The 22,553-nt window shown below is 38.9% G+C and overlaps 1 protein-coding gene across 3 annotated transcripts; it reads right to left on the minus strand.

Annotated features, from left to right (window-relative positions):
* Positions 1-1,244: 1,244 nt before the first annotated feature.
* Positions 1,245-22,548, minus strand: LOC140166270 (mitochondrial fission regulator 2-like). Of its 3 annotated transcripts, none has more exons than XM_072189679.1 (9): positions 22,460-22,548; positions 19,848-19,970; positions 17,308-17,427; positions 16,195-16,334; positions 10,112-10,386; positions 8,475-8,695; positions 7,705-7,820; positions 5,363-5,552; positions 1,245-3,961 (listed from the first exon to the last, which is right to left on the minus strand). In XM_072189679.1, exons 2-9 carry the CDS (start codon positions 19,926-19,928, stop codon positions 3,875-3,877), a joined length of 1,230 nt encoding a protein of 409 aa, XP_072045780.1. In that variant the 5' UTR covers positions 19,929-19,970; positions 22,460-22,548; the 3' UTR covers positions 1,245-3,874. The 3 variants fall into 3 exon arrangements, with proteins under 3 accessions (XP_072045780.1, XP_072045779.1, XP_072045781.1); XM_072189678.1 differs by having other exon boundaries at positions 1,245-3,967; XM_072189680.1 differs by lacking the exons at positions 1,245-3,961; positions 5,363-5,552 and adding an exon at positions 6,188-6,413 and having other exon boundaries at positions 22,460-22,546.
* Positions 22,549-22,553: the final 5 nt, after the last annotated feature.

Consider the following 22,553-nt stretch of genomic DNA (forward strand, 5'->3'; position numbering starts at 1 on the left):
TAGATAGCAACATTAAACTCAATTTGGTATGAGATGCTATCTTCAGTAGATAACAACATTATAACCGATTTGGTATGAGCAGAGATACTATAATAATGAGATAAGACACTCTCTACAAACTGCCTATACCATGTTATACCGCAGTTGAAGACAGGCAATTTGCAAGCGTCGTCGCCTGGCAAAGTCTTACTACGAACGTGTAATGAGAAGATACCATAGAGTCCTACATAGAGGTCTGAGGAAGAGACGGTCCGAATTGACCTACCTTGACCTATAATTAATAAGAGAATCACATTTTTGTACCGCTCACAAAACAAAGAGTATAAGTCCGCCCACCGCTGTCAATCATTCTAATGAACAAATAAACAAGCTCTGACAATGACATAATCCTAATTATAAATGAGAAAATCACATTGTACATGTACTGTCTGCTGTACTAGATGTCTTCCAACAAGTGCCGGAGTGTCGTGGTCCTGGTATGAGCCATCTTCAGTAGATAGCAATATTAAAACATATTTGGTATGAGCAATCTTCAGAAGATAGCGATATTAAAACCAATTTGGTATGAGCAATCTTTAGTAGATAGCAATATTAAGACCAATTTGTTACGAGCAATCTTCAGTAAATAGCAATATTACACCCAATTTGGTATAAGCTATCTTCAGCAGACAACAACATTAAACACAATTTGGTATAAGCAATCTCTAGTATATAGCAACATTAAAACCAATTTGGTATGAGCGAACTTTAGTAGATATCAACAATAAAACCAATTTGGCATGAGCTATCTTCAGTAGACAGCAGCAACTGGTATGAGCTATCTATATTGCATGTATGAGGGAGATCATGTGTGAGTAAAGGGACTAATGTCTGGTCTGGTCTAATGTTAATCTGGTCTCATATGAATGGTCATTTGATGTCATGTTCGTTTGTTTACCACTCAGAGTGTGCCATTTTAATCTTTCTGAATTTAAATCACCCCATGGTGGAGGCATCCCAATAAAAACCGCAATATTGGTTTACATGTACTTGGGCGAGATTGAAAGTTAATGTATGGTGTAGGAGTGCTTCCATGGACTAGATTGTTAAACATTAAAACAATCCTTGCAAGTCTACTCCCAACATTTGGTGTTTGTGTTGTAACAATCGTTTTGCCATGTTTGTCATTGAAAATATGAATTGAAATGTCCAGCGCTGTATTTTATAGGCACATACTTCACTACAAACACACTTGAGACATGTAATATTATTGCAGAAATCTGTACAAAATGTACACTTTAATAATATACAATAAGGTTGTGAAAGTAAGAATTAGACAATCTCAATTATCACAATGGGCTATTCCCGTTACTATCCTTACACCCCTATGGAAGACATGACCTTTCACACAGGGAGTGTGGATTTCAAATGGGTTTACCTGATCTTGGGTTACCACATTTGAAATCTGCACCCACTTTATTGGAGATAAAGATTGATTCTTCCATATGGTGTATGGATTTCAAGTGGATAAAACCCAATGAACAATTGATAAGACACACACATAACAATAATGACTGATAAAACAATGATCAGGCTGCATTTCTGTAAATCTGGGCAGTGACTTTAGTGCATAGTTTGGAGGTTGTAGCCCTGAGTAACTTACAAAATTGAAATTTTTCACGCATTACATTAATTTTCACACTTCTAAACTTGCATGAAATTAAAAACAACAAAAATATCTATTCAGTGTGCAAGTTTTAAGTTATAAAAATTATTGGAATTAAAAACTAAGCAAATAATTATGTATGAAATTGTTGCAGCGCGAAATATTAATACAACAAAAATTACCACCTTTACTGAATAGGGCCAATAGTTCCATTTTAATGGAATGTGCACTAAGTTAAAGCCCCCCAATTACGTCAAAGGAATTCAAGAAGGTAGTAACTAATGAAATACAAAGGTAGTTAGTAGTTACAACTTTCTTGCATTCTATATTGCTACTTTGAAACGCACCAAAGCAAATCAGATGACATCACTGCACAGAAATAAAGATGCTAATACTTTGATAACATTGGATGAATGCAGGAAGATTGATGTACTGAAAGTCCTTGCATTGAACTACCTGTTTTGATGTGGTCTAGCAGTACATTGTAGTCATGAGTAAAGTAAAACATCAAGAAGATACTAAATTGCTGGATATTAGGTTAGCAGTTCATCAGTTAAATGGGTGAATCTTGTTAGCGCATAATAATAACTAAGCGCTGAAGACCTTTTTTTATTCAACTGTCAAACTGGCCTCACTGGGTGGCACAAATGGGATGAAAAGTGTTTGATGCAATTTATGCATTTTGCTCGCTTATTAATTCATTAATTCCAAATTCCCACCAATGAGGCATTGTGCTGCATTTTATGACACTGTAACTCAATTAAAAAAAGAAAATTGTACAATGTGTAAAATTCTTCATCAATGACTAAGGGTCAATGCACATGATATCTTGCAATTCCTTTTTTTTGCAGACCAACTCCAGAGTACCATAATGCTCAATAGCACACATCTAATGTCATTGGCAATGTAAAATTTCAAGTTGCCTAAATTGTCAGAGTACAGATGACCAAAATGATTTACAAAACTGGAAGAAAATTGCTTGATGCATAAATTGCATATACCACAATTTGTTCCTTCCAAATTCACATCAAGGACAGTTCACACTGCATTACTATAATTATTATTGTTCTATTCATTTTATGTACCCACCAGTTTGACTTGTCTTGAGTGAGAGGAATGTTACATATCAACTCACACAAGCTGCGTATCCTTTTTGTCCACTCACTCAATAAGTGGAACTGATGGGAATATCAACTGAACGAGAATAATTTCACTTTTATCAATGTATGAGAAACTTGAAACTTTAACATGACCATAATAATGATACAAGACAGCACATATACATAGATTGTGAAAAGGGTGTGCAATATAAACTCTTATGTACACATGACAAAAGAAATTACAATAAAAGGAAGTTAACCATAGTTAACATAAAAGAAGGAATTCGTCATTTATAAAGACAAAAAAATTATTAAAAAAGTTTAAAATTGATACAATACCAGTATTTTCAAATGAATTGTAGTTGCATAATATTTCAATTCATACGACCAGTCACACCAAAACATGGTTAGTGGGAATAAACCTTTTTAACTTGCATCGTTCCGACAGAAACACAAAAATGCACACATTTTAAGCTGCAACAACTTTCAATGCTGTATGAACTCGGACATGGAAATGTGTTTTAGGCATAAAAATGAAAGGGAATAAGAGTGTGGTATCTTGTTACTTCCCTTATGTACGTTGCCACATCTAACTATACCTCAAACAGCTCTTGTAAAATTGTGAACATTTTAATGTGCCATGTTCATTCAGACAGGTACTTACTTCCTTTTTGTTTTAGGTAAATGTGATTCACTGAATCAGTTAAGGAATTCTCTCCCTCGAATAATAGCATGTATCAATTTACACAGATTCCTATAAAATATTTCATCAACTTTAAAAAAGTTATAAAATCACATAATCTCAGGGATCATGAACTCTCTCTGTCATGACATATTTTACGTTATATTTAATTACTTGATGTTGTGGATTCAGGAAATCAGCGATCAAAGTTGTCAAACTTGACTACCAAAGGAGCTGAATAATTGCAAATCAATTGGAATATGACACTGTAAATCATTCTACAATGCAGCGACCCAATATTGGCTGCTGGAGTGAGTCCTTGATAAACACAGCTTTGCCAATATGGATGCCAACTGTAACAAAATTGTAACATCCAATCTTCAAAAGATGAGACCAAATCATTGCATTGATAAATTTGCACATATTAATGCACATCAAGGATGGTGTTCAGGCGTTGACGTCGACTAAAGGCCTACTCTGCCTGGTGAGTGACTTGCGTTTGTTGTTGGAAGGCTTCAGGAGATGCTGACCAAACTGTAACTGAAGAAGAAAGTAAACATTTGTATCAATATCAATTGGGCTATTTCTTTTGAAATCCATACACCACCTAGATGGAAGACATGACCTTGATCTTCCGCACAGGGAGTGTGAATTTTAAATGCAGCTACCTGAATGGACCATTTGAAATCTATACTCCCTGAGTGGGAGATTAAGGCCATGTCTTCCATAAGGGATGTATGAATTTCAGCTGGTATAGCCCAATCATGATTATAATTTCAAGGAACCAGAGATCAGATGACACTCAAATCACTAAATAAGATTCATCAGGTTTGTTGATATACAGTATGAAAAATTGCTTTTGAACAAAACCAAAACTTCTGTTTGCTATTGACGGTTTCGCCTATCATGGTGGACGGATCCTTACTTCAGGCTGGACGAATCCTGACTGTAGAGGGTGTATTTTCAGTCGGGAGAGGATCATACACATGACTTAAGTAGTGAGCCTCTAGTCTCTGTTCATGACATTGGGTCCTCGTCTGGGGACAATGCCATAATTCTGTGGAAGGAGTGTGATACATACTAATGCTGGACATCTGAAAGAATCCATTTGGATCAGAAGACAAGGACCCAAAGACATGAACAGAGATGAGGGGGACCACTACCCAAGTCAAATGTATGATCCTCTCCTGACTGAATATGCTCTGCAGAAGGATCAACAATCATCATTCCGATGATGCCTAGGGAGTAAAAGTTTTTTTTTTCTTTCCTACGATTATGTTATGGATGACACTCAGTTTCACCCAAAAAACCTTAATAAAAATGGTGTAAAATTTGGACTCACACAAAACCTGATTTCAGCCAAAAACATGAAAATCACTGCTCGAACAGGCAAGGCAGAGGAGAGAAGTATGTTATTATAGTTTTCAGCAGTTCTTCAGCGGTCTGCCAATTTGGCGCAGTTTATGGTGTATACGGAAGTAGGTTCTAATTGAATCACGTCATCATCACATCGGCACCTCATTTTATGGTCAAGCAGCGTAGCATCGCCTGACCTAGTTCTTTTTAATGCAGTAATCAGACAGAGCAGACGGACACTGCTGAAGTAATTTGCTGAATAGTATAATTGATCAGCCACTCCTATACAAACAGAATTGTTCACAGTATGGTATGGTATGGTAAGCATGGTTTCTGATTTTGATTGGTTTGAAAAAAATCCACCCAAATCCACACTTTCTGTTCAGTTCATGTGCACTCTCGCTTGAATTTGGGTGTGACCAATGAAGAATTTTCTCTCTCAAAAATTAACAATTTTATTTCTCATTGAAAAGGGCAATTCTCTTGTACCAAACTTCATTGTCAGTACACCAAAATTGTTACACATGGCCACAAAGTGTTTACAGTGTTTATTCTTGTTACATCCAAAAATCACCATACCTTTGGACTTTCTTTGCTTGGAGTCAGCTTCTTCGGGGATGGCGTGAAATGTCTGATATTCTCTTTGTCTGGGCTTTCCTCTGCTCGCTGCCTGGCAAATTTCCTCTTCAATGCTTGCGCTATGAGGGCTGCTGGGTCATTAGATATGCAGGCCTTGGGTGGCTGCCGGATAGGGGTACCTCCTGGAGATCTGTGGGGAAATGGATATTGAAATAATATACTGGGTCATTAGACACACTAGACTATGCCATAGTCGAATTTTGATAAAAAAATATGTTATTATTCATCATGATGAACGCATTCCGATGAACTCAAAATGATACTGATGTTTATTAGAATTAAATTGTTCAATAGTAAAATGGTCATAAAGAGTTTATATAATTAGATGATTAGTGACAATAAAAGTTCTATTGAATGCAACATATCTTGCATAATTATAACTGCTCACTTAATATTGAACAATTCTGTTCTACGCGCTAAATGTACGTCCATACACACCACTGAGAGTTAAACTTTCGCGCCAGATCAAACGTGCAGCAAATTTCATAGATTGCTGTGTACGATTTAGTTAATGGTAATGGTACGTGCCCGGAGGATTTAAACCATAGCGAAATCTGGGCGACCAATCACAAGCGAGATCCATTTAAAGATGCATTACATCATGGCCAATTTTAGTTAGGCCAGAAATTGGCCTAACTCTCCATAGAGTCCCGTGTTAAAAATGTTAACCGCTAGTCAAAGTAAGTAGTCCACTTGGGAAGCTAACAAACAGAGGGAGTACGGTGACTGAAAATATGTGAAAATCTATCAATTGCACACAAATTAATACAAATCAGCGTTTTATGCTTTTATGTAATAGCCAGAGTATGCAAAATGGGCAAGTGGACTACTGAGAAGTCTATAGACACACAGACCTTGGGTGGCTGCCGGATAGGGGTAACTCTTGGAGATCTGTGGAGAAATTGTGACTGAAATGTAAGTATCACAATACACTGGGTCATTAGATATGCAGACTTTGGGTGGCTGCTGGATAGGGGTACCACCTGGAGATCTGTGGAGAAATGGGTACTGAAATGTAAATATCACAAATTATACACTGGGTCATTAGAAACGCAGGCCTTGGGTGGCTCCAAATAGAGGTACCACCTGGAAATCCGCGGGGTACAATGTAAGTATCACAACACACTTGCCAATATAAACAGGTGCAGCTACGTCTGTGATTAGCTCTCTGTTGTGGTTGTGACCGCACAAGATCAAGTACTATCGATAAATGTGACAGGAAAATACAATGCATCTTCAATATTTCTTACTCCCTTTCACGTACATCACTGGATATCATGTAGATATAGTGACATAACCCTAAATTACCCATTCATTGCATCACATCACACCACATGACCCAAGGTGGTGTAAGATCATCTACTAATACGCTGTCAAAGTGATGTAATAATCGGATTAACTACCATAGCAATAGGTGAAAACAATTTTGAATATATCGCGCTGCACTACACACAGGTTGCACTAATCACCTGTGTATGTCTGCAATCATAGTTTTGAATACAATACCAGTCTTTTCAAAGATACTAATCTTACAGGTGCGAGTGATCAGCATGATATGGTTCAATGCATAGGTACCACATGAACATACCAGTGCAGTGTGGTATATAATATTAAAAATTGTTTTCACCTATTGCTATGGTAGTTAATCCGATTATGACATCACTTTGCCAGCGTATATATGACATTTTGAAAACACTGGTGTCACATGTGTCAAGTTTACTTTGTCATATGTGACGTGTCATGTCAAAAGGAGACACTTTTGGGCAGGATCGTAAATGGAGAAATAACCAAAAACCTGCCCGGGTGTGATTTTTTCACAATTTGGGTTTGTTGCAAAGTTGTGATGTTATTAATGTTAAAAATATTGTCTGATAGTTTCAGACCGGAATATAACTGGTATTTTGTATTTTTTTAAACATTTTTCAAGGTCATTACATTGCCAATGATATTTTTAAAGGCCGATATCTCAATTTCCAATTTTATAATACCGTAACTTACGAACTCCAATATCTTCGCTTAGGAATGTCCGATTTTATTTGGGAAAACGGCGTTGTGGAGCAAAATAACTCTACATTTAAGATATGTTAAAACCTCAAAATGTATAACCTGCCCAAAAGTGTCTCCTTTTGACATGATACGTCACATATGTAAAAATCAACACTGCGACTGCAGTTCGTACCAAACATGACAGTAGAGAAACACTTACAGTGGTAGACTCAAGGTAAATATCAGCAATGAGTAAATGAGGTAATATATATATAATTCCCAACCATTTTACCTACCTAGCAACTGATTTGAGTTTGACAGTGCCTAGCCCCCTGAGTACATCAGCCATATTGGGTACACCACCTTTAGTAGGGGCCTTGGATCCACAACTGCTGCCGTTCTTAACTTTGTTCTGAAAAATAAATTCAATTGGTCACACAAACATTATTTTCATTCACAAGATCAGATGTTGGTCATGCACACAAAGCAGAATGGTTGTCCCCAAAATATTTGAAACAGATGGCATTGCCAGTCCAGGCGTGAGAACCATGTTAATTGAAAAACACTGGAATACAAAATCCAATGTGAGCTGAGCGCAGCAGCTCAAAGTGTGGGGTCCAGGGGCAACGTCACAGGGTTTTATACCATTTTGACATCCCCTCTATTTTTACACATAAGGCTCATTATAAAACAAATTTTTTAGACAGCTTTCCCTGAACTACTCTTCCCCAGCAGGATGTAAAACAATGTGAGATCATTATAAATGATTTCATTTGAACAAAACCAAAAATTTGACGGTTTCGAATATCATGGTCGGTAGGCATCATCAGAATGATGGTTGTTGATCCTTACCATCCTGACTTCAGTCGGGATACGTCCAACCGGAAGTAAGGATCAAAAGTGAGTCAAATTTTTGTTTTTGTTCAAATGACATCATGTTTATCAACAAACCTGACGAATCTATAATACTAATGTGGATCATCTTACACTTTTTCCAAAGCTTGCAGAATTTCAGTTGCATTTTGTATGTTTTTATTTATACTTGCAATTATAAAACGCAACTTACCCTCCTGATCTGCTCAGCGACACTTATTGTTGGTTTGCTTGTCAGTGAGAACATAGGCGGAGGGGGTGGTGGTGGTGGAGGAGGGGCACCCATCATTGGTGGAGGAGGGGGTGGACCACCCATCATTGGAGGGGCTGGTGGTGGGGGAGGGACTGGAGTTTCTGGCGAAAGCACAAATGGGATAGGTGGGGGAGGAGGAGTTGCCATTGCATATCTAGCACCTGGAGTAAAGAAGAGAAGAGAGAGAACAATTGTTACATAAACATGGATGATGGTTTTTAAAACAACAGACAGAAGCCGCGATCTTCCTAAAAACAGCCTTCTAGAAACACTAAAACCATCCAAGTGTGAAGACTATCAGCTGCCTGAGGATGATAACAGATCGTATTTGCAAGGTAAATCAAAATTTTCCTTTATTTAATAGTTTCGGATGCGAGTTTCAGAACTACTTTTGTTTAAATTCTATTGTCATCACAATGACTGAAATGGTAATAAAACAAATTTCTTTGTGTCAAAAGAAACTTTCAAAATAATATTTAAAAAGTTGTATTAATATTATTATCCTATAGATATCAACATCAAATGGAACCAAGACTAACACAGTCCTTTGCTTGTTTTGGCTTATTAGTGGTTTTAAGTTCATCCTCGTATTTGAACACATCAATAATCTAATACTGTGAATTAAATTGGGTTTTCAGCTCCTCTCATTGTTGCAATATCAGACAATATTAGATATCTCACAATGCTGCAAAATTTCAATTTCACCACACAGATTGATCTTGATTCTGACCAATATTATATACATGTATAAAGGAACTTTTCAAAAAATCATTTTTGTAAACTTCAAGTTCAAAAACTTGTGTGGGAGTGATCAATTTGATTCCATTCATAAAAAAATCTTGTTACTATTAAGGGCTGGGGTATGAACGTTTGGACAGTATTTATTTTGGGACATTAGAGCACATCAGACATATCGAACTGCATTCTGAATATGAAGAATGTCATTCTGATATCAAATAATTTTGATTTTTGAAATTAGCAATTTAATACACATTTTATGGCAAATCATTAAAATTGATATTTTTGATATTTAACAGTACTTGAAGTAAACTTTATAAATCTGATGATTTATACTTAAAGTGTATGTAGGTGGGATGAAAAGCCGACGATCAATTGAAAATTTTGACCTTTCAGATTGAAGATATGGATTTTTTTCCCAAAACACCAAAAAATTTAGGTCTTTTTGGGAAAAAAATCCATATCTTCAATATGAAAGGTCAAAATTTTCAATTGACCGTCGGCTTTTCCTCCCTGCTACATACACTTTAAGAATATATCATTAGATTTATATAATTTACTTCGAGGACTGTTATATATCAAAAATTTGAAAAATATCAAATTTTTATAATTTGTCATAAAATTTGTATTATATTGTGATTTAAAAAAATGAAAATTATTTGATATCAGAAAGACATACTTCAGTATTCAGAATGCAATTCGATAGGTCTGAGGTGCTCTCATGTCCCACAAAAAAATACTGTCGAAACGCAATAAACGCCATTTTGGATCCCTTAATCTATGCACAAGATTTGAATCACACAGCTTTGATCAAAAATTTGAAACCTGCAATGATATACCTGTAGGTTGGTTTTGTTGCACTGTAACAATCATCGCAATCTGAGCCCTGAGATTCATTAGCTCAGCCTCAAGTGCATCTATTTTCTGCATCGCCTTAGGGTCAGGCGTGGCAAGGGGCGCTCCATCCTCTGATATCGTCTCTAGAGCGCTACGTGGCGTACAGACTCTGCGTGGTGTGCAGACTTTGTCTTCATCTCTCTGTGGAGTCTTGAATGAGTGGATGGTACGACGCCTATTGGAAGTCTTCTTTGGTTTTCTTGAATGCAGCTCGGATCTGATGGAGCAAAAGAAATGGGTTTTAAAGATTTATTGAGGTCCAATGTCCAAACTCTCCATCAGTGTACACTACGCTACAACCAGCAACATCCAAAGTGAACGTTTATTTTATATTTTTGATGTCAATTCTTATTATAATTGAATAAAAGCCATTCACATAAGGAGGAACCAGTGCCAGTGGGGCTTCTTTAAAGGTTAAGTGGCACTCAATAATATGTAGGTCGCAAGCTCGAAACTGTGCAAGTCTCCCCAGGCCAGGAATAAGATGGGACATTCGACACAGTATTGACATGGGGTCGAATAGGTTAGAAATGGAATAGTGGAATAGGAATTTAGAGAGATTAAGGACCAGTCAGGTAAAAAAAACGGTGGGATTTTAAATTCAATAGAGGTTATTGTGACGTCAATGCCGCCATCTTGTGGGTACGGAGTGCCTTGTTGCTAAGATCACTGCGTTGACGCCTGACTGAAGAGGTGCGTCACGCGCTGCGACTTCCACGTAATCGGGGCGTAATGTCTAACGCATGACATGCAGAACGACAGTACCCACAAGATGGCGGATCTCGCGGAAAAGGCTGATGGCCTCTATTCTTGCCAAGTTAGAGCAAAGTCTTTACCATGTTAGCATGTCTCTCATGAAGGACACCGTTTTGGTAGCAAGCAGAATCTTGGACAACTACCACATGGACTCAAACACGAAATAAAGCAATTCTATTGTGGTAACTGGATAGCTGTCCAAGATTCTGCTTTCTGCACAGTATTTAGTGTGCCTTCTGGATTAGTTTGCCCCTTGTATAACTAAACAGGCTTTTTCAAGTACTGTATATACTGTTAGTAGACTTGTTAAGGGGTGAAAATGGGGCGAACGCTGCATTTTTTAGTACAAAGGTCCCACTTGGCATGAATGTTCCTTGGGGCAAAAGGAAAAGATTCATCCAAAGAGACACTCTGTATCTATGCATAAAACCCCCTAATTTGCATAAATTATGCTAATTAGCACCCAAAATATGGTATTTTCTAACTTTTAGCCCATTTCACTTTAAAACATATATATATGTAAACAGTTGAATTTGGATTAATTTAGGATAAAGAATTAATTTTAGGGATAATTTTGAGAATATGTGTCCATTCTGACCCCCAAATCCAAGATGGCCGCTGGCCGCCATCTTTAAAATATGCGTTTTTACAACTTTTGAACCAATCGAGCTACAGACTTGTGTGGCATATCAATTAATACTAACATGGGGGTGGGAAACTCATTTCTGGCACTGTTTATAAGATAGGAAGTCATTTGAAAAGGACACAGTGGTTTTTTTAATGTAAATTCCAATGTACCAGTCTTTGACAATATTGTAGATGGTTGAACATCAAACTTATATTTGAATATATAGTTTGGTTCAGTGCGTCACCAACATTTTGGTCGTTGGCAATTGTGGGGATTTTCTATATTTTGCTTTTTTGAAGTCTAGGATTCACTTGTAATTTTTTAAATACCAATATGGCGGACATTTTGACAATCCAAAATGGCCGGTTAATCTGCACACACGCAGTCATGTTCAGTTCCTAAAAGTGGACCTTTGAACCTGAAATAGTTACTTTTTATTGGACTGTGCAGTCATACTTCTTCTTAGCGTGTCCAAGCGCAGGATCAAATGCGCCCAAGCCAATAGCTGACGCAGTGACGAGCAGAATCGTTGAATTCAGCTAGGTCCTCATGTGTGCAATGTTTCCCCATCTGTGGACAGACCAACAGGTGTTCCATAGTCTGTGGAACCGTTCCACACTCACAGGTAGTGTTTTGTCCTTCTGGTAGGTATCCCCATTTCTGCAAAGCGACCTTGCACCTTCCGACCCCTGATCTTAGTCTGTTGAGACACCGCCACTCAGGCCATGTGGAATCAGCTCCAGGTGGTAGCTGCTCACTGGGTTGTAGTCCCATAGCTAGTGAATTGGGAGATCTCTCTTTCCATAGGGTGAGTCTTTCCGCTTCCTTGGAGACTGTCCCAAGAGGATGAACTTTGCTTAGGAAGCTTCCTCTGGATCTAAGGCGTTTGGGTGCAGCAGTCTGGTTGAACATGGGGTGTTCATATCAGTGGTCTGACGCTCACGCTCTTGCATGCTGGTCACTTGTCTGCGTACATCTGGAGGGGCTATAGCAGCTAAGGTGTAGAGACTCTCCGTTGGTGTTGATCGGAGGTATCCAGTGATAAGTCGACAGCATGGGTTGAGTGCTGGGTCCAGCTTCTTGGCATGAGTTGATCTTCCCCACACTGGGCAGGCATATTCACTAGAGTAGCATAAAGCCAAGGCTGCTGATCTGAGAGTGTCTGACCGGGCTCCTCATCTGGATCCAGTGAGCTTGTTCAAAATTTTGTTTCGTGAACAAACTTTGCTCCTTGTCTTCTCAATGTGGCTCTTGTATGAGAGTGTACGGTCGAGAGTGACTCCCAGATATACGGGTGTTTCACAGTGCTCTAGTGTGGTTCCAGACCAGGTCACCTTCAGTTGACGTTTAGCTTCATGGTTGCGGAGGTGGAAAGCACACACCTGTGTCTTGGATGGGTTGGCACGGAAGTAGTTTTCCTCATAGTGTGGCGTGAGCTCATCCAGGGCTTTGGAGAGTCTCTGTTCCACAACAGTGAAGTCGGTGTGTTGTGCACTGATGCCAAGATCGTCTGCATATATGAAGCGTTGGGTGTCTTCACTTCTCGGTTGATCATTGGTGTATATATAGAACAGGAGAGGTGCGAGAACACTGCCTTGGGGTAGTCCGTTCCTGGGTCTTCGCCACCGGCTCTTCTTGTCTCCAAGCTGAACAAAGAACATCCTGTTGTCAAGCATGCATTCGAGGAGATCCGTCAGGTGGATATCTTTGGTTAGGTCCAGGATTTTGCTGAGGAGACATTTATGATTGACGATATCGTAAGCTGCTGAGAGGTCGACGAAAACAACTCCGGTTACCAATCCATCCTCAAATCCATCCTCAATGTGCTGGGTAAGGTTGAGAACTTGGCTTCTTGTTGATTTGTTCTGGGATGAGTTGCTCGTCTACCACGGGTGCCAGTCTGTTGAGCAGGAGGCGTTCGAATAGCTTGTAGGTATGGCTGAGAAGCGATATTGGTCGATAACTCTTTGGGATGGATAGATCTTTCCCTGGCTTCAGCAGACCGATGATGTGAGACTTCTTCCAGATCTTAGGGAGTCTGTGGCTGCGACGACAGGTATTGTAGAGCTGTAAGAGCCATTTCTTTGCCTCTGGACCAAAGTTCTTCAGCTGCTCAGTTGCGATGTTGTCAAGGCCACTTGCTTTCCCTGGTTAGAGTTTGGCGATTCCTGCTTCCAGCTCCTGCATAGTAAAGGGCTTGGTGAAGCCGGGGTCTCCGCTGTATTTCTTGCGGTCTAATTTGGTCTTATGCTTCTTGCCACTTGTTCCATTCAGGAGCAGTTGGTGGGCAACCTGGTTGGGTGTGACTTTGGGCTGCAGTGGGGCTGTTGTAGGGTCACCTTGAATTTTTCGGATGGTGGACCATGCCTTCTTGCTGTTGCGGTTCATGTCTGCTGATATGAGGGTATGCCAGGTCTTATTACGCTCTTTGGAGGTGGATTCCATAACTGTCGCACCCTTTGCTGTTGTTTCCTCGGCGAAAGGGTCAGCTTCAAACATGGTTACATACTCTTGGTATTCTTCTGCACATTCCTTGGAAAGGCCTGGTATGTATTCCACCCTGCAGCCTCTTGGTATATGTCTACGAGCAGTCTTGGAAACTAGTTGGGCAAAGGTGTCATAGTTGTCTGGAGTTGGAGTAATTCTCTTCACCTTCTGGTCTAGCTCTTTTGTGAATCCGTTCCAGTCTGCTTTCTTGTAATTGAAGCGTCGCTGAAAAGGCACTATGTTTGGTGAGATTATCAATTGGCGGTGTTGTGTTTGGGGAACTGGATCCAATACAATCTTCTTACACATGTCAGAGATGTTGTTAGTGACAATAGCTAGATCAGGGTTGTATCTTCTCTTCCAACGGGTACTATGGAACGAAGGAGGAAGTTTGGAATCATGAATAAGGCTCAGCTGGTGTTTGTCTATCCATTCCTGAACTGCAGCTCCATCGTTGTTGGTTTCTTTGTAACCCCATTGAGTGCTGTGGCTGTTGAAATCGCCGATGAAGATACATGGCTTGTGTCAGTGTTAGAAGTGAAGAGAGGGAGCTTGAAGTCTTCTGCTGGTGGCTTGTAGACTGATGTTAGTGTTACATTACTGAGCTCAACAGTGAGGACTTCAATGTTGTTGTCATCAGACATCATAGTGGCTTCAATCACAATAACTTCATTCACAAATATCGCACTCCCGTATTGACGATGTGGTCTCTCAACGGCAAGGACCATACCTGGTATGGTTGTGCGGTGGTTAGTCGCTCCTCTATGGGTTTCCTGTAGGCACAGGACATCACAGTGGAGATTATTGCACAATCCGCTGATGATATTTTGCTTGGAGGTAGAGAATCCTTCGACATTCAGTGATTTAACTGTCAAAGCAGGCCTTAGAAAAGGTCTGCTTGGACTTCCTTTGGCGATTCTGGGCATGATGGAAAGCTTCTAGATGATAAGTTGCCCTTGGTGGTGGCAGGATTGGTTGGTTATCCAGGGCCGCGTAAACTATTGGTTCGGATGCTCCTACCATGACCACAAAGTCATACTGATATGGTACTAGTTCAATCTGTTTAATGTAATACCATAAACCAGTGTGTCATTTACCACGCATGTTTTGAAGGTACAAAATCAGGAATGATTGAGAGCAGTTTTTTTTCTGACTCACCCTGTATAGCAAATAAATACACCTTTAAATTAACTCCTTTAATCAAATTAATGCCGGAAATGAGCTCTACAGCCCCAAATTTGTATAAATTGATATATCACACAAGTTGGTAGCCAGTATGATTCAAAAGTTGTAAAAACGTATATTTTAAAGATGGCGGCCAGCGGCCATCTTGGATTTGGGGGTCAGAATGGACACATATTCCAAAACAACCCCCAAAATTAATTCCTTATCCTAAATTAATCCAAATTCAACTGTTTTCACCTGCTTTTAAGTGAAATGGGCTAAAAATTAGAAAATACCATATTTTGGGTGCTAATTAGCATAATTTATGCTAATTAGGGGTTTATGCATAGAGACATAGTGTCTCTTTGGATGAATCTTTTTCTCTTGCCTCAAGGAACATCCATGCCAAGTGGGACCTTTGTACTAAAAAATGCAGCGTTCAACCTCTTAACAAGTCTACTATGTGTTGTAATCACAGAGGAGAGAGAAAACAAAGTACCACCAGTCAAAGTCCCCGTGTATTGTATACGGCGAGTTCTTGCATATTCATGAGGGCCGATTGTTCGATCGTGCCATGTGAAACAATCACGCCAGCGCTGCGTGCCTTCGCGTATACGCGGTGCGTGCTTTCGCGATTAAGCATGAAAATATGCGGTAATTGCGTAGCAGTCTCGCCTGTCACATTTCATGGAACAATTGGCCCTCATTATCGGATGATGCGGAGACTTTGACTGGTGGTACGCTCTCTGTAGTACTCTGTGGTTGTAACACAATCTTAGGGTTACGCAAACATTATACATACCCATCAAACTTTAAAAAGATGTCAATTTGATAAATTTGGGCCTTTGCCGATTTATGTTGTGTGGACACTTTTTTGTGTCCATATGCAATTATGCATACAATGCAATACCAACATTTACCATGTACTAGCACTGCACATGTATGGAGCTTCATATCACTATCCATTAAAAAAAAGTTAATGAAACCTACCTTCTTCTGACAGATTTCTCTGGGCTGCACACATCAAGCCATGGAATATCGGCAAGATTGGCTACTATGATTGGATCGCAGTCTTCGTCTATGAAGCTTGGTGTCTTGTTCCGTTTCCTTGCCGATTCATTTTGTACAATCTACATTTTTTTTTATTGTTGGAGGATAAAAGTCAAGTGAGTCAATTGACACCCATTATTGATTGTAGATCTACAAGATTTCACAGACAGAGTTGGAAAAAACGAATCCATGAAGTTTTTCCCTGGAAATACTTTCGCACTTTCTGTGGATAGATTGATTTTTTTTCTCAAATAAAGAAATACACAAACATGTAATTTTAAGAACGTTTTTTCCAAAACTTCCTTATTGCATTATATTGTTTGTATTCATGTTGTCGCTAGCAGAATTTGAGTGCCGGGTGGCAATTTACAGAATTTGCTTGATTTCAACAAAAGTGGCATTTTTCTCAAAAATTATAGCGTATTGGTGACAAGTAAGATATGTTTATTATTGGGGCAAGGACTACAACTACAGCATTGAAAATTCAGCAACTCAAAGCAAGTAGTTATTGATTAAATATTGGGTTTCCCTCATTTTTGACTGTAACTCCACAACTGTTTCCTGTGTTGAAATAAAATTTCCAGTGCAGTAGTTGTTGTCCTTGCCCCTATAATATACACATCTTACTTGTAACCAATGCGCTATAATTTTAAAGACAAATGCAAAAATAGGCACAAAATTGGGCAGGGGTGCAGTACCCCCTTAATGATAAATTTGGTAAAATACACATGATTTTTCAATTTGAGTGGCAGGCTCTAGAATCAAAATGAACCTTCAGTGGTGGGCTCCAGAAGTGAATGGTGGGCTTCACTACTCATTACAGCCCAGTGAGCCCACCGTAGTATACAACCCTACATGTTGTGCAATTATGACTGTACCTCAGGAAGTCAAAATAGGGATATTTATTATTCTATAAATTTCAATAGAATATCCTCATAAAATCTGTGAAAGAGCCAGTTTAAATTTGGAAGGAAGTGTACTAGATTTTCATTTTCCTTAAATATCCATAAATATCACCACACACAAACATGCTCTGGCACACCATGTACATACCTGGAAACATATCCTCTTTGCTGGTTTGAGAGGTAAATTGGATCCAATATGTCTCACTATGCTGCGTCTGCATTTCCTGCTGCCATACTGAGGTGAGACGGGTGGTGTTCTGAAAATATTCTTTGAATAGAAAAACATTTTTACAGTTAAAGGTGAACCTCATTGAAAATAAAGTTATATATCAATGGAAAGCTTATGATGTCAGGATATTAAAAATAATTTTTTCCGATTTTTTTGATTGCTAATAAAGCTGACAAATTAAAAAAATGGTTGAATTTTTGGTCTTTTTTAAGGCGCCCAAAAAGCACCCAAATCAATCGTCTATGACCTTGGGAATGCTCGTGACGTAAGCTCAGGGTTCGCAGTCACGTGATCCTACTCTGGAAACATGTAAACAAGACTTGCTTCCTGTACTGTACTTTGCAAGCTGCCCGGCAAGTCTGATTTTCACAATAAAGCTTGAAATTAGAGGAATCTTCAAATTGCTGGTTCCTTCTATATATATTAGAAATAATAGAATTATTGTCAGCACATAAATTTTCCGTACATCTTTGACAAAATCAGTCATAACTGGCTGGGTATAACTGGGTAATTGAGTTTGAATTTCGCGCTGGGACCAATCCCATGCGCAAATGCTGCTACCGTTCATGTCATGGACTGAATAAACATGATCGAATAACAAATTAAATAGTTGTTTGTGACATTCCCTATATATTCTTGATTCATTTTAAAAATGTCTGATTTAAAAAAATATCGTCTTACAGTAATTAAAAATTAATAAAAACCGCCGATTTCATCAAATCCAGCCCATAAAAGGTTTTCATATTTAGCGTATTATGGTAATACATTCTTTCCACACAATCGCGATTGAAAGAAACAGATACTCGGGCAGATACTTTATTATAAAATAAATACAATTTAGGCTTAGTATGCCGTTATTTGATGGAAATCTGAATAAAATTAAAATATTGTCACTTGTGTCATGATTCTTTAATGATAGTACAATCAGTGTAAGCTAGTGTACGGTACTGAAAAAGTGAAACATTCATGTTTTATGGATTACCGAACACGATGCGTAAATTGCTGCTGAATTGCAGGGACGGATATGCACAAACACAGCGACTAAGCCGGGCTTCGTCCTCCGTGTTTCATGGGGTGTTTCAGCAGATTTGATCAATCGTTCTCTTATATTTGGAACATTTATAGGAATAAATTTTGCTGATGAAGTAGCAATAAGTTGGAAATATCAGAATGTGAATATCAAATCGGTCATTTTGTCTGCAAGTTCAGTACAGTCGCGGATACTGAACACTCGGCGTAGTGAGACTCAGTCAGTCACTGAGCTAATCCCGTATGTATCTATACGAGTTCGCCTATCATACGTGACCGGCCATGACTGATTGTAAAGCTAAGAAATAATTAAACAATCCTGTACATGTACCTTATTCTATTCCTTCATTTTCTCATTGTGATAAGTTCATCTCAACTTGGTGTGACGATCTGTACTGGTAGCACCAGCAGTTATTTTTTTGTAATCTGTTTTCATTCCGGTTCTTGGCGAATCTTCGCTCTTCGTGCTTTACTGTAATATTCCCTATGCATATCGTGGATGGCTTGGCCTATCCCAAATCACCCGCCAGCACTTTCCCATTTTTAAATCCACACACTTTATTCAGGAACTTCATTCTTAATTTGATCATGATATTTCCTTCATGTTATTCTTATTTTATTGAAGATATTTTTCATGTAAAGTAAGTTGACAATGACTGAATTCGTGCATGGCCCGATGCATGCCACAGTAATACACGGACATTGTGTTTACAATCAAACCCGGAAGTAACTGTGTGTCCCTGGGCTGACGTCATCAACGAAAGCGCCCAATTTGAACGATTTCGTTTTGTAATTTAGGGGGGGTGCCAATATCCAATCTTTGCATGGAGATTATGTCTAGCCTGGTACGCTATGCAAATAAAAAATATTCTTTTCTGATTCCTGACATCATAAGCTTTCCATTGATATATAACTTTATTTTCAATGAGGTTCACCTTTAACAATCCAGGCCTTTAAATTTGGGCATGGAAGGAATTAATTTAAATGGTATTTTGTGTTTGCCCAGAGTGCCTACGGAACTAATCAATCATATTATTACTAGGGCAATTTGAATTGCTACAATTGCCACGACAAAATAAATGTGTCAAAGAGGCACCACAAACGTATACTTAGCAAGATCTGATGCAGAATCAGTCAATTTGTGTGTTTCCACCTACTTTTGGCATGGACCTGAATAGCCCAATTATGGGCTATTTCAGTTGACATCCAAACACCCCCTACGGAAGACAAAACCTTACTCTTCCACACAGAGTGAATTTCAAATGGGGTTTTAATATTACGGTACCTGAATGAGTGATTCCATTTGAAATTTGAAACCCCCTGTCTGGGAGGCTCAGGTTATCTGGTCATAGGGAGTTCGGGTGTCTCAAATATTGGAAAATAATCTTTCTGTTTGTGTGGTTTGGATCATGGATCATCCATGGACTTACCAGTCCTTCTGGGCTGAGAGCCCGAAGGTAGTCTAACACCATTCTCAGTACTTCAGCTGCTTCTGTGTACACATCTACCATTGCCTTTTGTAAGGAAGGTGTACTGTTCAGTATCACTTATTCCTGTATGAAAAAAAACAGACAAAAATAAAAAACAAAGTTATGTTTTTATTGTTTTCATTCAAGTCCAACTTTAAGGGACCAGCAGAACTTCCAAACCACAACCCAACATTCAAATGTTGATTGTGGTTCATGGGTTACTTCAGCACTTCAGTGACAAAACAAGGATGCATATTAATTAGGGGTGGTGCAATAAATTATGTGTACCCTCACATGGTGAATTCTCCAGCCAATCATGACAGGCGAATACATCAAAAATGTTGCTAAAATATAAATACACTTCAGCGAAATTTTAGACTGTCCAAAAAAGGCAAATCTTGCTCAAAAGATACAGTTGACTCATCGAAATAACTTTAATCCAAATTTCAACATTATTGGATAAATATATCATATGCTCCCAGTGCAAAAAATTGTGCAAAACCAGTGGCGCTGTCCGACCGAAAAACCATAGCAAAGTACTCTCTAGCATCGAATGCGTAACTATCGCGTGCAAATTCGAAGCAAGAGTTCTAGAGTAACACTTGACACCTAGTACGAGGAACCCATACCGTAGTAGCTCTGCACAACGGTATGGGATGAAGTGTATATACAAAAAGCTAGTGCAATGTTGCACTAAAAAATACAAGGCTCCTGTCAGCTAAAATAGTTGCATGTTTGTCATAATATTAATTACACAGCTTCTTGTACTTCTTGTCTAAACTCTTATGCTTGTAATTGTAATTTATCCAGAATAAATAAAAATTCATTAACACATGATCCACATCGGCGCACCAAAACTGAGATGGCATGATGGCACTTTTCAGTGCAAACTTATACTAAAATGCAGAAAACCTTAGACGAGCGCGTATTGTAAGGATACATCGCGTCAGGGACGGATTTAAGCAGTGGCCCGGTGGCCCGGCGGGCCACTAGATTTTTGAGCCTGATATAACACATACGAGACAAAATATCAGTGACGGTCATATTTACAGTTGTCTGCTCTGCCTGTCACTTGAAAATTATATCTTTATTCAATGTTTTTTTTTGTATAATATTAATATTTATATTCTTATTCTTGTATCGCTAGCAAGTTGGAAATATATGGCCGCTTTTTACAGTGATAGTAGGCCTATGTACTACTCCTGGGGTACTACTTAGCTCTTCCATGCACTACATAATTACCGTATATCTGATGATGATAGCGATACCGCAAATACCGCCTAGTTTGAAACTTTTGGAACTAAAAAAGGCAGGAGTACTGACTGAACTTGTGTTAGTGACTACACTCTCTACATTGAGTACATTCAGTACAAAACAAATTAAAATGTTAAGGTTTGCTTGACTTTAAGAGCTCGGATAGTGATGTCTCCACATATTTTTTGTGGGACCTGAGAGCACATCAGACATATCGAATTGCATTTTGAAAACGAGGAATATCAAATAATTTGGATTTTTTTTATATTTGCGATATGATACACATTGTATGATGACAAATGATTAAAAATTTTCCCCAAAAGCACCAACAAAAGTTTGTGTTTTTTTTGCAGTAGAACATATTGAAGAAGCTGGGCCAGTAAATTTATTGCAGGGCCACTAGATTTGCCATTTCACTGGCCCGGAGGGCCAGTAGAAAACTGAAACCTAAGTCTGTCCCTGCATCGCGTATTTACTGCGTTGCACGCACTTGTCTCCGATTGGCTGCTGAGGCGATCTGTTGTTGCCGAGTGGAAATTTATGAATGAACTGTGCGCCCGTCGCGTTGTTAGCGCCCGAATTTGCAACATCACGGTAGTCGGCCGTAAAAAGGTTTTCTGCATTTTAGTATAGATAGGGCAGCACCAATACGAAAATGTCATACCGATAAATGATGTGTCTGTTTTGCCCGTTATGTAAGTTTGTGTTGCGAACTACTTGACACCCCCCCTTTCGACCTGCCACAAAATGCTTCCCGCCCCCTTTTGGCCTGGCTTGCAAAAAATCTTTGCCCCCCACCCCCTATAGTATAATTCACCACCCCATCCTGGGGTACGCAATGCACCACCCCTAGTAGTAATCATCGGTGGCAGCGCCAGGATATTTTTTCACTTTCAGGGGGGGGGGCAAGACTTCTGACTGGAGGGGGCATTATCCCCCATGCGGCAGCGCCAGCCGCCACACTGGCACTAGTAAATCATGTAATTCAGCAGACATGATCAGCATAAATTGCTGTAAGTAAAGTGAACTTCAATTCATCATCACCATCAATGCATGTGCATGCATAGTAATCTGAGACGAATAGTTCTACATGTATTTCGTCTAGCAATGCCAATGGCATGATCAGAAGTGCAGTGTTTATCAATCATGTGATGTGTACGTATAGTTGTGTGGACAAGGTGGATAAGCTTACACAAAGTTACCGGCATATTTCTGAAAACACTGTCCTTCAAATACATTGCAATTTAGTAATTAGGTACAGAATATTATATTTTTTCATGTAGCACTTTGACAATACATTCATATAGTTTTATACTTACACTTTTTAAGCAGAAAACATCAAGACCTACCTTCGCAACATTTTCATCTATTTCTCGCTTCTCGCGGCCGTTTTTTAAATCAGCTGTGATATGC

The sequence above is a fragment of the Amphiura filiformis genome, chromosome 12 (genome assembly GCF_039555335.1).
Source record: "Amphiura filiformis chromosome 12, Afil_fr2py, whole genome shotgun sequence".
NCBI classification, from domain to species: domain Eukaryota; kingdom Metazoa; phylum Echinodermata; class Ophiuroidea; order Amphilepidida; family Amphiuridae; genus Amphiura; species Amphiura filiformis.